General features: G+C 39.1%; 1 protein-coding gene across 1 annotated transcript in view; it reads right to left on the bottom strand.

The window, feature by feature from the left end:
* Nucleotides 1-15,603, bottom strand: part of LOC110962647 (cadherin-12-like) — a 140,273-nt gene that overhangs the window by 59,516 nt on the left and 65,154 nt on the right. The window contains exons 3-5 of the mRNA XM_022210641.2: nt 9,019-9,143; nt 6,715-6,884; nt 3,402-3,521 (exon numbers count right to left, since the gene is read on the bottom strand). Coding sequence (XP_022066333.1) covers nt 3,402-3,521; nt 6,715-6,884; nt 9,019-9,143 — 415 coding nt within the window. The remainder of the gene's footprint in view (nt 1-3,401; nt 3,522-6,714; nt 6,885-9,018; nt 9,144-15,603) is intronic.

Genomic DNA, 15,603 nt, shown 5'->3' on the forward strand with positions numbered 1-15,603 from the left:
CTCCCAGGATGCACGGTGCAAAATGAAATGCTGCATGAAACTGGTCTGCTGAGGAAAAAACAAAGCAAATCTGCACAGCATCAAGAGAAGCAAAACAATGTCAAATCTAAAACCCTTTGATCTGAGTTTCAAACGGAGCAAAGCAAACAATACGTCTGTGACAACCGGTGATCCAAAATTCATGACGGAGGGAGAATGCACCACCTAAAAGCAGCTTTTAAATCATCTGTGGAATATTGCATTAGTGTGTATTTCTCATTTTCCCTGCTTTATTTGAGTATTAAAGATTATAAGAAGTTGTGTTGCTTGCTTTGTTTATTTATTCAATTTATTTTTGTTCTGTTCATTTCAATGTAAAAATTACAATGCCAATTTTACAAAATAAAAAATACACTGTAACCCAAACCACTTCGACACATTTTGTGACCTAAAAAGGACTCGGTAAAAACTTATTACCTGTGTATTAATACTCTACTAATAGTAATTCGGGGTCCTCGGTTTATGGAGTAGGATGTTTCGCTGTTATGTCAGAATTGGTTACATGGAACTAGTTGGTGAGTGGAGATGAATACGTTGTCATGTGGCGCTATGAGACGGCTTTGTTTACATTTGCTGGTTTACACCGCCTTGGATTGTGCTACATTTACTAACTTTTTGCCCTTCATTATGGCTCCCAACCATCAGTCAGACTCTTCTGATGGCAGCACTTTGAAGAAAAGGAAACCCATCTCCAAGGAAGTAAAAGCAGATATAATAAAAGGCTAAAGTCATAAAAACAGTGCAACATATTCTGTTTTCTTATTGTAAAATGACTCATACATGGGTGAAAGTCATTGGTATTCATGACTTTATAAAGTACCGATCAACATTGTGATACACATATTGGCTTTGTTTACATTTTTGCCAGAGTTCCCACGTACGGCAAAAATTCGCTTACGTTGATCCGTAGGAACCAAACTTCGACGCAAGTTGAGGACCCCCTATATAGTATTTTCAAGTAAATTTGTGGTCCATTATGAGTCTCCAAAATTTAGTTTCAAATGCTTTTCAATGTAAAACCCATCCAAAATAATTCTAATCATCCTTCTATTCAATTGTCAAATCAAAAATCATAGCTACACCAATTGTTCTTGTAGCAAAAAAGTGTTAGCAATCGTCTCATTTTACTCTCTGCAAAATTCAGATAAGTCAAGTTTCCAAAATGTCTATTGATCCCTTTCAGATAAAGCAAAACCCTTCCTGACAGTATCAGAAACTAGGACGACACTCTTCCTGAATATCTCTCCTTCATGTGCTGCCAAAACAGCTTCTACCTGCTGAGACCTGAACGCTACCAGACCTCTGAAGGTGACATTAGCAGCAGATCATTTCAGCCCTGCATGTTATGAGTTGAAGCTGGATTGAATCAGATTTGTTCCAGCACATCCCTCAACACTCTGTCGCCCTGTGTCTCCTCAGCAGGTACTCACCTTAGGCCCCTATCAAAGACTATTTCTTCCATGTCTAACATGGGGGCTACTATTGTCCTCCAGTCTAAAGCATTACGGACTGTCGTGAGATAATGAAAGTTGTTTAAGTCATCTGTGAATAGACGGTGTTTCGCGTCATGGATGTCACATCTGGAGACATTTGTCTAGGATTTTTGTCATGAAGACATTGTGACGTTGCTGTCTCAGTTACAACATGGGTTGTGTCATGGGTCATCCAACACGCACTTCTAGGGTAAAACTTTACATCGGGACAGAAAAATGAGTGGTAAGAGTCAATGCAGAGACATGAGGAACACATTGTGATTGATCCTTCCAGCTTTAAGCCTTAAGTATGTTTCCTTCTGGACAGCACACGGACAATCGTCAACATCATGATTGCATAGTTGCTGCTATTTTACAGTTTTTGTTGTCTAGTCTGTTGGAGTCCTGCGTGCATACATGCAGAGTAGGTCATATCTAGTTTTTCCTCCTATGAACATAGATCCTGTGCAGTCTTGCCAAGGCTTATGAATCAGAACCGACACACAGAGACGGTAAGAAACTTAATGCAGAAGTGCTGAAGTAGTAATGTGACACCCAAAATACAGAACAAAAATGTTTTAGTACATAAAAACTGAGAAATTTCAAATAAAAACCTCCCCGAGTCCCAGAAACTGCTCTTTGAGGCGCTAACGAGTGGATCCATGATTTCATATGAAGGCAGATGTGGTCTGTTTATTGTTTTTCTAAGAACGTGAATGTAGCGTAATGGCACACAGAAGTCCACTGAGGGGCTTGTAGGTACTCTCAGTTTTCATGAGATGATGAAATTTATGCCATGTGGACTCTAGTGAACCCTTACATTGCCCGATATCAGACAGAATTGTCAACTTGCTACGCGCCCTTTCTATCTTCAGTCCGACGTTGCCTCCATGCTCGACAGTTTCCATCGCGGAGGGGATTAACTAACCACTAGAGACCAGTGCATCTGCCTGAATCTAAGATCTTTTCAAGCCCACCCTGATGTGTAGCTATGCCCACATACTGGTTTTTGGTGAGGTTTTAAATGCTCAGTAAAGCAAAAGAAAGCACAATGTTGGTCTTACTCCTCCTCATTCTCATATTTTTTCTATTATGATTTCTTCTTGGCTCTCGCACACAGCTTGACAAATCCATAACTCCAGCCCACGGCACTGACAGGTAAATAGTTGATCCTTCCACTAATGGAAATCACTGTTTTCTTGTAACTGACCCAGAAAAACAAGTCAGTGTAGAAGGAGTCGAAGATCTAGACCAAGGCAACATCTTACATACATTTTTTCATTAAAAACACCTTTTTTCAAATCATGTAAAGGTTATTTATTGATGTTATACTGATTTGTCAGATGCTAGAATTCAAAAGAGATAAAGTTTCAAAAGGGCAACTCTCTCTATCTTGTAATAATGGAAAAGCAACAGAAAGAGAAAGTCACAGTTGGTAACGCCCTCCAAACTTCTACCAGTTGGGTAGTTTCACCAGTTAAAGCTCTTTTGCTTCAAGATTTGGAATCTTTGCAGTCTGCGTTTGTAAGGAGGAAGAATGGTGAGGAAAGCTGCTCCTCTGGATGAAAATGAAACATGACACTTTGTGTTCAGAGTAATTACTCCTCAGCATAGATGCCGTTGGTAAAAGACTGAAAATCTTTACGTCCCTTTGGTGCTTGTTTTTAAGCATTCAGGTGCAGGACTGAAGAGAAACTCTGAACCCCTCGCTGTGTCATGACCAGTTGAATTTCATGCCGTCTAGTGGGGGGTGAATATAGCTGGGAGTGTGAGCTGTGGGTTCATGGAAAAGTCACACTTTTCTTCATACAGCTGTAGAAGTCATTTGTGGTTTGTCATGGAGGTTGTAATAAAAAAAAGTTTGAGAACAAGTTGCCGTTTTCAGCTCACCTGTCTTGGGATCCACAGAGAAGTAGGGCTGGCCATGGAGGATGCTGTAGACGATGCGAGCGCTGTTGCCATATGTGGGGTCATCTGCATCTGTGGCAGTCACCTGTGTGACATAGGTTCCTAGACAAACACAGACATGCATAAATGGACAGGTTATGCAGTGATATTTTAACTTTCTCACTGGAAAATATGCCCCAAACCCTGTCAAAAACAGTATGTAGAGTTGGCTTATGCAAAATATCCCAGACAATGGTGGCTATTTGTCTTCTACAGGAAGGCAAAACCTGTCTAAACCTCCTGAACTCCAAGCAGTTTCTGGGGATTTTTTGTTTATGTGACATTTGTACTTGCTGTGGGCTCATTTTTCACTGCAATATAAAATCTTTCACCTCTATTGAAACAACACAAGGATGGCTAGAAGTAGAGATAACTCAAATGTCTCCTGTGCCGTAAACACAGTAATAGTTCTATAACTTATATACAAAACAAAGCTGCATTTCTTTGACTGTTCAATTTACAAAAAAATTACTATTTTTACCACCTCTACAGACTAAGGCTATGTGTTTTTCACACTACTATGCACATCAGTTCTAGAAAGATGCTTCACCATGCTGAATGTATATCAACTTGCTGACAACTTGCTTCTTTGTTTATCATATTTCAACCCTGCTACATTTATTTTACAGATCCAGTATGTTTTATCTTCCTCTCAATCTCTCTAATTTCTTTCCATACTTGTCTCCTCTCTGCTCTCTCCACAGCTTTTTCCACAGTTTCTGGCTCTAAAAATGGTGTAATTCAGCTCATTTCAAATTCTTAACTGGCGCTAAGAGATATGAACATATCACTTCTTTACTGGCCAATTCAGACTGACTACCTGTGAGGTTTGGCATTGATTTATTATTCTAGGAATCACTCTCAAAGCAATAAATGTCCTTGCTCCAAATTATATTTAAAACCTCTCAGCCTCTCATGTCCAGAGGCCTCTCTTTGATCAGTAAATGGGACTCGGCTGGTAGTTTCAAGGTTTTGGCCTTTTCCATTGCAACACCCAAACTGTGGAACAATGCCTCTACTGAGATCATAGAGCGACATCTTTAGTGTTTACTAAATCTCTTCTTAAACAGTCTTTTGACATGTGGCTGTGTTGTTGATCCCTTTCATGTTTCCCTTCTGCTTTGTGAGCTCATCGTTTAAATAATCTTTTGTGATCTCCATTTTAATGCTCTCTGGCTGTTTTTTTTTTTTTTTTATCATGCTTGTTACATTTTCACATTTTCTACAGATGACATAAGTATTTCAAATAATTTGTAGCACTTTGTTACTGGCATCTGCAAGCATGAAAGTGGATTGATTTTCATTCAGTCGTGACTCAACTTCAAGAATCATTCCATAAATAAACCGAATCTCAAAGTTCTACTGTGGCTAAATTCTACCTCATAAGTGGACATAAATCCATAAATATTGCAAGTTTCTCTGTGTTTACTAAGCCAACTTGGTCTTGGCTTGCCTAGGACTAGACAGTAATTCTAATACTCATTGATATTGTTGGTCATAGATGGCTGTAACATGTCTAAGAAAAAACATAAATGCCATGTATGTGCAAAGTGATTTCATTTAAATATGCATAGATGCCCTCCATTGTTTTTCTTAAATAACTTATATTTATTCAATCTAATTCAAGGTGAAAGGCAGTGGTATCTGCCATCCACTGTCTCAGAAGCAAGGCTCTAAAGCTAAAATGCAAATTCATATGGTTTGAAAAGCATTGCAGGGCATGACTGTGATTCTGTGAGAAGTCAGCAACCTCATGCTTCACGATGAAACAACACGACTGCATCTATTCTTAGCAGACAGCTTCTCACAGGATTATGTTTCCATCATATGGATGCATGTGCGGTTTGCTGCCATGGTTAATCTGCTGTACAGTTTGTTGCTGTGTTACGGTGCAGCAGAGACGTACCGGGGTCAAGCTCGTGTTCTCTTGGAGCTCTCTGGACCTTAACTGAAGCATTAACAGCTTAAGGCCTAAAGACCTTGACTGTTAAATTACCTCTCAGTAATGTTATTTAGCAGACAGATGGACTACTAAGTCTGGCTTAGTAAACTGTGGTTGTCTGTGCTTCACAATTACACTCACTGGTTGCTTTAATAGGTACACCTGTGGAATCTAATGCAATAGAATACTACAATTCTCCAATATTAGAAAAAAAAAAAAAAAGCAGTCCAGAACACCTCCACCTACTATGACCACAAGAATAAAGTTTTTAATAATGTCCGCAAAAATCGACAATGTACTTTCCTCACTCTAAACTGTTACTCTGGGAGAAAAAAAATAAATAAAATAATGTAAAGCGTCTTACATAAATAATGCATGATCTCCAAATTTTATGCAGATGGCTTGGGTTTTTTTCAGCGTTGCATTGAACCTTTTCTTCCTTTTAGTGTTGATCCCGTGGGATGACGATAATCTCTTCAATCCATGCAAAGCACGCACCAATCTTCCTTCACTGCTTCCATTGTAGATGTCAGAAGACCTGATCTGTGGATATTTGTTGCTCTTAGGGAATAAATCCTGATGGTTTTGTGGCTTTCTGACCTTTCATCTGGCTGCACAACTGCACCATATTTTTTTTGTTTTCTTTCTTTTAGCCCTCAATAGATCAAAACCCACCAGCAGGTTTGAAAGTCATGGTATCCTTAAAAATACCCCTAGATTAGTAGCATTTATCAGAGCTACAAAGTGTCAAAACAGAAAAAAAAAAGTCTCTGTTATGTTAAATTTAAGATTCAAATCAACACTTGCAAAGATACAAAAATGCTACAGTTTGACTTTTTAAAGTTTCTGACGGGTTCAAATGCAAAACAATGATTCATTTTTATGATTTTTATTTTTTTGAATTGATTAAATAATTAGGAAATATTAACAAAAATCAGCAGCGTGTGAACTTTGAACTCTGAAGAAATAAATATTGATATTTTTCCATGAAACGGTATTGTGTCGCATGAAGAGCAGAAATTGCACATTAGATGCAGATCATTTGAATCTGAATGATTAGTTGCATTCCTACAAAAATAAAAATAAAAAACCAACTGCAGCAGTGAAATGTTTTTACATAAATGCTACAAATGACTCAGTAACATATAATATAACGGTCACATGTTTTTGGACTGTCACTCTCAAAATGTTTCGGACATTTTCCTTACTAAGCTGTTTGCTGAACTTTTCTCTTGCCTTTTCAACACTGATATCTAAATATCTGATATCTAAATACCATCTGCATCACTTCAGCTCAGCCCAAAGCAGCAGTACCTGTTGGGGACATCTCCGGCACGCTGGCACTGTAGGGTCCATCTAGGAAACGTGGCTCATTGTCGTTGATATCCTGCACTTTGATGATGAACTCTGACTCTGGCTCCAGGGGAATGCCCGTATGAATGTCAACAGCCTGGGCCTTCAGCGTGTAGTACGACTTTTCCTCCCTGGAAAACAACAAACAATACACTTGTACATAAATTTCACTAATAACGTGTCAAATCAACCCAAAACTCCATGATTATTATATATGCCTACATAGATCTACACAGTGCTGTCTTACCATCTCACTTTATATCCAGATGTTACACATAACAAAGCTACATACACACTATATTCTACTACGTGTGTAATTTCTCGCCTGATCAGTATTAAATGCCGAACGTGTAAAAAGAAAAATGACTGCAGCGGTCACCGTTCATTGGTGTGAAGAATGAGCAGCTCTGGCAAAGGCAGGATTAATGCGACATTATACAGTTGTAAAAAATGTCTTCAGGATGATGTTGTAATTAATGGCTGGTTCAACAGAGCTTGGGACTTTAACACGCCAACTTTTAAACACGAGAGTTTCAGGCATGACTAAATGTGAACGTCAGTATGCCCTAGGAGGAAAAAAAAGAGCGTGCTGTTCTCGCCAAAACCCACACCCACACATCAGTACTACCTGTTAAAGCTAAGAAAAACAGTCATCACAAAGCATTATTTATCTGCATTTAATAATGAGAGTGTTTACAACAATCCCTGACAATCTGCAGACATGTAGAAACACATACTGCACTTTGGAGCACTCCCTGTGTTGTGTGCTGCTGCAATATGAGGAAGAAATGGAGTTAAAAAGTTTTATTTACAAGCAGATGAAACAAGCAGTCTGTTCTTTCTGGCTGTCTACTGATCTCCTGATGTGCACAAAACTCCACTTGGTTCAGGTGTCACTGTGATCTGAGCGACCAACATCCCCGTTTCTCCGTAAAAGTTCCATTCAAAAGGCGTCTGAAATAGGCAAACGAGAGATTTCCGAGCTTCCAGCTTCATGGTGTGGGTTAAAACATGACGCAGTGATTAAAGCTTTGTCTCCACTTTCTGGATTACCCCATCTAACATATGATTGGCTGGCTGAAAAGGAACGACATTAAAGTCATTAAATAAATGGCAAAGATATGCTGATAGGATTTGGAATGCGTGAAATGAGTAACATGTGACATATGTAGCACAATATCCACAACCAAAGTCCTTTATTACTATTATTGGTTTATTATTGGAACATCACATTAACCACGTCAACCATGTGCTGTTTTCTATTTGCAAACATGACAGATGTCTGCACAAACAGCAGAGTAATCAGAATACTAGTAATTATATCCAGTAACTATCTTCCAAATAGTCATATACAGAACCAGAGCTCTGTTTCTAAGTAAACTCCACATCCACTGGGATAACCAGGACACCCATGGTTCATCCCACCTCTTCCCACTCATCTCATATTTGTCTGATTATTTTCTCGATGCATACGTATGTTGTTAAGTAAAACGTGTACAAATTTTAGGTCACAGGTGCTGGAACTTTTTGAGTTAATTCTTAAAGAGCTCTTAGGTCACGTTGATTCCTGCATCGCTTCCTTTGCGCCCATCTGTGGAGCAATGTTCAAAGTGCCATTGATATGTACATATGACCTTCAATGGTACAACTCTGCATTTATAGAAAAACAAAATAAAAACAAAAACTGTCATATGGTGGTGTCAATCTGGTCACAAAATGTCCACATTTTCTTTTACCATTCAATATTAACCATAAAACCATCCTTTTTCACTCTAAGAGGCTGTTTTTTTTTTTATTCCTGTAACTGGCATCAACACGTGTTTTAAAAATATAGAGCATGTTCCCAGCCAAATGCATACTTAATGAGAAAAATGCTGAAATTACATGTTTTTGCATTTATATCCAGTATTAGGCAATTAAGGAGGTAAAACTACTTCAGTAGTGGTTCCAACTGGAAGAGTTGTATATTTAATGAAGTTACTGGGCTAAAAATGAATGAAATGAAGAATGGATTGAAAATGTACGTACTATTTTTGGATACTTTTTGTACTCTCTAAACAGCAAAAATAAACATAAGCTAGATTCACAGCACACAGCACAAGAACAGGTCAATCTGAAGTAACAAAAAAGGCGCATCAGACAATAACTAACGCTGTATCTCTTCCTTTTTCCGTATTATCTCACCTCATGTGGCGACAATAAGCTGTAAGATTTACAGACATTGCTCTTTACAGAGTATTACTGTAATGTCTAAATGGTACTGACCTGTCAAGCCCCACCAGTGCATGTATATCTCCGGTAATTTGATCGATGGTGAAGATGGACCCGGCTCCTTCTCCTGACAGAGTGTACTTCACGACACTGTCTCCATGGTCCATATCTGTGTGGAGCTGCAGGGGGAAGAGATACACAACCATAAGTCATACAACTCCACAATGTGTTGCTGTGTTTATCTGACTCCAGCAGCCATTAGTCATCATAAAGCATAATCTATCTCTGAGGTCACCGAATGCCATTAGGAGTACTGTGTAAACCAACGTGTGAAGCGAAATGTTGATTACTACTTTCAAGTGCATTCATCACTTAAACAAGTATAAATATGCAGATTTGAAATAATTAAACACTGCGATAATGTCAGAAGCAAGATGTGAAAGTCATGAAAAGCAGAGATTTAAGGTAAGGAAAACTCTAAAGTCTTTTTTTCTCAACTTTCCTGCAAAGTTTTGCTTTTGCAGAGCAGAATTAATGTTTTAAATAAGTTTTAATTATTTAGGGAGAGAATATGTAAATTAATTATGGTAATTTTCAGCATTTTGTTGACTATAAAAGGTCTTCTTAAAAGATGGTAGAGGGTGGAAATTAATTAACACTTAGGAAACATCTGCAAAGCGCTGCAAAGCAAGGCAAAGACGATTTTATATGCAGATTGTATAAACGGAGGGAGATAAATTAGATCTGCAAAAGAGAACTGGCGTAGAACTAGAACTTTTACAGTCTTTCCAAGTAGTTTAGACTGCAGTAGTCATGACTGTGACTCATTGTATTCATAACTGTGTAATTTAAAGCCCATTCAAAGCAGAGCACTTTAAAAGACCCCGCAGACCTATTGTCTTAGTGATGGAGTCTTACATTAACATGCAATTTTCCACAAAGTGTTTTGTGTATTGTACATTAGATACTTTTGTTCTTTGTGTTCCTGTCACTGGTTTTGAAGCCTGCTTTACTTCAGAGTTGGAAAAACAGTCCTAATGAAGTAGGTTATTTAAAGATGTCTGTGACTTCTCTCCTCACTTCCGGCATGAGTAATTAACCAAACATTATCAATAGGTGCTAATGATGTTTGATTAGTTTCCGTTTTAGACCACAATCCTTCCTCTAAGTTGCTTTTTTTTTATCTGGAACATCAGAACATGATTTTTCTTGAAAGCGTCCTAGATTTTATTCCTCTGCAGGTTCCACCATGTGAAATCCTTTTTCCCCCCCCACTTCCACAATTATCTTCCAGAGGGAATGGAAGATTGTAGGGGCTGTGTCTAAACACTGTTTTTCCACAGAGTTTTTAACATTATATTCCATATTACAGTAAAGTTTCAGTAAAAGTTTTTAGGAATGGAATGGAAAGGAACAGAATAGTTTCTAGAACAGAACAGAACTGTTAGGAATTAATCGTTCACACTCTTATAAAAGCGTATTATGACTAAATTACATAGAGCAAAAACACAGACATACTGCAGTGCCATAGAACAGAAGAACTTTCAAGAGACAGACTTCATGATTTCTGTGTAATTTTGCAGAAGAAATGAGGTACATATCAGGGACAAAAAGACCTCCTCCGCCTAAGAGGATAAGGCGGAGTGAGGAAATTTTTGTATTAAATACTGGACACCTTGTTAGAGTTGGATGAGGAATGGACCCAAATCCAGACAGGTAGGGTGAATGAACAAAACTTTAATAAAACTTACTTAAAAGAGTGTAACAGAGGCTGGCAGGGGAGCAAACAAAAGGCCGGCCGGAGAAAATAGAAAGTCCAAGTGATAACTCAAGAAACTAATCTTGAGCAAAGTGAAACCAAAAAGCACAAAAATAAATGAAGAAATAAATAAGAACACAAAACCAGAGGCACATGAGCAGGAGGAAGAAATCCGGCAGAGAATACAGAATAACACAGGCCGATAATACAGAACACAGGCCGAACAGGAACCGACTCTTGAACAATAAAGACAAGACTACACACGTGGACAAAATTGTTGGTACCCCTCAGTTAAAGAAGGAAAAACCCACAATTCTCACTGAAATCACTTGAAACTCACAAAAGTAACAATAAATAAAAATTTATTGAAAATTAAATAATCAAAATCAGCCATCACTTTTGAATTGTTGATTAACATAATTATTTAAAAAAACAAACTAATGAAATAGGGCTGGGCAAAAATGATGGTACCCATAACTTAATATTTTGTTGCACAACCTTTTGAGGCAATCACTGCAATTAAACGATTTCTGTATTTGTCAATGAGCGTTCTGCAGCTGTCAACAGGTATTTTGGCCCACTCCTCATGAGCAAACAGCTCCAGTTGTCTCAGGTTTGATGGGTGTCTTCTCCAAATGGCATGTTTCAGCTCCTTCCACATATGTTCAATGGGATTCAGATCTGGGCTCATAGAAGGCCACTTTCGAATAGTCCAACGCTTTTCTCTCAGCCATTCTTGGGTGTTTTTGGCTGTGTGTTTTGGATCGTTGTCCTGTTGGAAGACCCATGACCTGCGACTGAGACCAAGCTTTCTGACACTAGGCAGCACATTTCTCTTCAGAATGCCTTGATAGTCTTCAGATTTCATCGTACCTTGCACACTTTCAAGACACCCTGTGCCAGATGCAGCAAAGCAGCCCCAAAACATTACTGAGCCTCCTCCATGTTTCACCGTAGGGACAGTGTTCTTTTCTTCGTATGCTTGGTTTTTGAGTCTATGAACATAGAGTTGATGTGCCTTACCAAAAAGCTCCAGTTTGGTCTCATCTGTCCAAAGGACATTCTCCCAGAAGCTTTGTGGCTTGTCAACATGCATTTTTGCAAATTCCAGTCTGGCTTTTTTATGAGTTTTTTTCAGCAGTGGTGTCCTCCTTGGTCGTCTCCCATGAAGTCCACTTTGGCTCAAACAACGACGAATGGTGCGATCTGACACTGATGTACCTTGGCCTTGGAGTTCACCTTTAATTTCTTTGGAGGTTGCTCTGGGCTCTTTGGATACAATTCCAACGATCCGTCTCTTCAATTTGTCATCAATTTTCCTCTTGCGGCCACGTCCAGGGAGGTTGGCTACTGTCCCGTGGGTCTTGAACTTCTGAATAATATGAGCCACTGTTGTCACAGGAACTTCAAGCTGTTTAGAGATGGTCTTATAGCCTTTACCTTTAAGATGTTTGTCTATCATTTTTTTTCGGATGTCCTGGGACAATTCTCTCCTTCGCTTTCTGTTGTCCATGTTCAGTGTGATACACACCTTTTCACCAAACAGCAGGGTGACTACTTGTCTCCCTTTAAATAGGCAGACTGACTGATTATGAGTTTGGAAACACCTGTGATGTCAATTAAATGACACACCTGAGTTAATCATGTCACTCTGGTCAAATAGTTTTCAATCTTTTATAGAGGTACCATCATTTTTGTCCAGGCCTGTTTCATTAGTTTGTTTTTTTAAATAATTATTTTAATCAACAATTCAAAAGTAATGGCTGTTTTTGATTATTTAATTTTCAATAAATTTTTATTTATTGTTACTTTTGTGAGTTTCAAGTGATTTCAGTGAGAATTGTGGGTTTTTCCTTCTTTAACTGAGGGGTACCAACAATTTTGTCCACGTGTGTATTTCTGCAGAGAACTAATGGGGGGAAACAAGAATCAGGTGACGTATGAGACAGCTGGAACTAATGAGGGAAAAAGGAGAAGGAAATAAAACTAACCAAAGCCACAGGCCATGAAACACATGTGGGGCAGAGGACTGAAAAACAAATATGAAGTTTGGTAAATTTCTGACAAACATATTGTGTGATCAACAAAGCAACACCTCATATTACAGCCTTATTTTTGTGCTGTATCTGCAGCCGAACACCAGTTTTATTGGTGCCTGATTCATGCAACAGAACAACACTGTAGAATAGAATAGAATAGAATGCCATTTATTGTCACTATACACAAGTACAATGAGATTTAGAGCATCTCCATCAGTGCAAGATACATGTAATAAAAAATCACAAAAAAGGATAAGTTAAAACAGTTAAAAAGAATAAAAGTGCATGGTCAGTGTGATATTGCACATTAGAATCCTGGGCTGAATTATAAGGTGTCACCAAAGATTACAATCATGACTTTTACTTCCTCATCTAAAACAAACAGAATGTATAGTCATGACAATACAAACAAGACCGTGGTTCTCTGCTGGAAACCGGAGGATTGCTCTCTCCAGGTTGGGAGGGGAGTCGTTTCTCCAAGCAAAGGAGTTCAAGCATCTCGGGATCTTGTTCATGAGTGATGGAAAAATGAAGCGTGAGATGGACAGGAGGATCGGTGCAGCGTCAGCAGTAATGAGGACGTTGGACTGAACTATCGTGGTGAAGAGGGAGCTGAGCCTAAATGTGAAGCTCTCAGCTTACCATCCATCTACGTTCCAACCCTTACCTATGGTCATGAGCTTTGGGTAGTGACCGAAAGAACAAGATCGTGGATACAAGCGTCTGAAATGAGCTTCCTCTGTAGGGTGTCTGTGCTCAGCCTTAGAGATAGGAGCAGAAGATCAGACATCCAGAGGGAGCTCAGAGTAGAGCTGCTGATCCTTTACCTCTAAAGGAACCAGTTGAGGTGGTTTGGACATCTGATTCGGATGCTTCCAAGGAGACTTCCTTTGGAGGTTTTCTGGTTATGTTCGCCTGAGAGGAGACCACAGGGTAGACACAGAACCCTTTGGAGGGATTATATATCTCGTCTAGCCTGGGAACGCCTCATAATCCTCCAGGAAGAGCTGGAAAGCATCGCCGAAGGGAGAGACGTCTGGGATTTACCCGCTTTGTCTGCTGCTTCTGCAAACCGACCCCGGGCATGTGGAGCAGAATAGATGGATGGATGGATGGATGGACGGATGGACAATGAAATGATAATTGGATGGACAATGAAATGATATTTTCTTGCGTTGGATTCTTGCTGCCAGTGACACACCCACATCCTCTAGACCCCCAGATTGGTACCAAAGCCACTCCACAGTCACAGCAGACACTATACCACCGTGGTAGAGCGCGCCATAACTGAACAATCAGTGGAGAGACTAAGTCTGCTGGGGCCCTGTGCTACAAGCCAAGCGAACGTCTGGTCCCTGCAGTAAAAACATGCAGTATTCAAGAGGTGTTGAGCGGTACTTTTTAGAAGTGCTTTAGTTGAATGAAACAACTCCTCTGCGCTCTACTCCATAGTCTGCTGATCTGTAAAACTCCAAAGTGAAAATGCACTCAGAACTCAGGTGGGATTTATCTTCAAGACCCCAGCTCTTCACTGCATTTCATATCAACATTAGATGTAATAATAAATCATGATGCTGTTCTCCAGCGTATACAGCAGGGTGCTGAAGTCAAGTTAAAACCATCAGACGGACAGCACTCAAGCGAAGCATTTATTGATGCAAGGTTTATGGAAAACACATCTTCTCAGCATGCAAACTGGCCAGCGTTTAATCAGTGCCAGCTAATCAGTGCGTGAGCTTTCCTGCTGCTTGGATACGGGCCTTTGGACTAATTTGTCTGGCATGCATGCAAGTTTTCCTTGAAATTCATGTTTGTTCTGTTTATTCCGTTTTATCTTGCAAACAGAAAAGTCACCACACCATCTGTAGCTGAATAAAGTGTTGTGTTTAATTACACGTTTTTGGCATCTGCTTTTGTCCGAAGCAACGCTCCCTGAATGCAACCTTTTGACACCTCTTCACCATCGACCTTCATTCACTCCTCTTAAAGTGGCGCCCGGTGAGATGATGAGCTGGTTGGTATTCAATGGAAACTCTTTTCTCCTATTTGAGTGAAGATTTGTAAGAGATGTCCCCATCAAGAAGGATGTTTACACTTATCTTTACTGGTATGTTTCATTAGTGTGGCCATAAAGTTTATGAGCTTTTATGTACACATTTTGCACTGCTCATGGCTTAAATATCTCCCTTCTAGACAAAGCAATACCATTTTATCACGCAATGTACAGCAGTTTCCATTAATTACTAGATTAAACCAAATAAAACCACTGTCAGACTAAACAGTGACATTTGTACTATAAACAATGCAATATTTGGATTAACCACTTTGAGAATTAGATCAAACAGTACATTTTCCCATTTACACTGTACAATTTAAACACTAAAGGATACAATTTCTAACAATATTCCAAAATGAAACATAATAAAAAGTAATTTCTAGACTGACAAGTACAATATCAAGATGAAATAATACGATACCCAAAGCAATGAATTATATTCACTCATTATTAATCACAGAATACGTAGAGTATTACTTAAAGCTGTGTTTATTCACATTCACAAAGTAACCTTCACCGGAAGCAGCAACCGAATCAAAACACGGGGATTTTCAAAGTGAAAGGATGCCCCTCAACAGTTACCAAATATTTCTTCAAAGGAGTTCTAAAACCGGCCCAGAGGGTTCCTAAGATTAATATGAAATTAATATTGATGCTACTGTATCAGGATCTAGTCAAGCTGAAATGTTTCTGTGAAAAGCTAATAAGACCAGAAGAAGACTTACAGAGCTGAACACGGTCATGTGAGGTCAGCGCACAGAAATACTAAATCATCATGACACATA

This window comes from Acanthochromis polyacanthus, chromosome 9 (assembly GCF_021347895.1).
Source record: "Acanthochromis polyacanthus isolate Apoly-LR-REF ecotype Palm Island chromosome 9, KAUST_Apoly_ChrSc, whole genome shotgun sequence".
NCBI lineage: Eukaryota > Metazoa > Chordata > Actinopteri > Pomacentridae > Acanthochromis > Acanthochromis polyacanthus.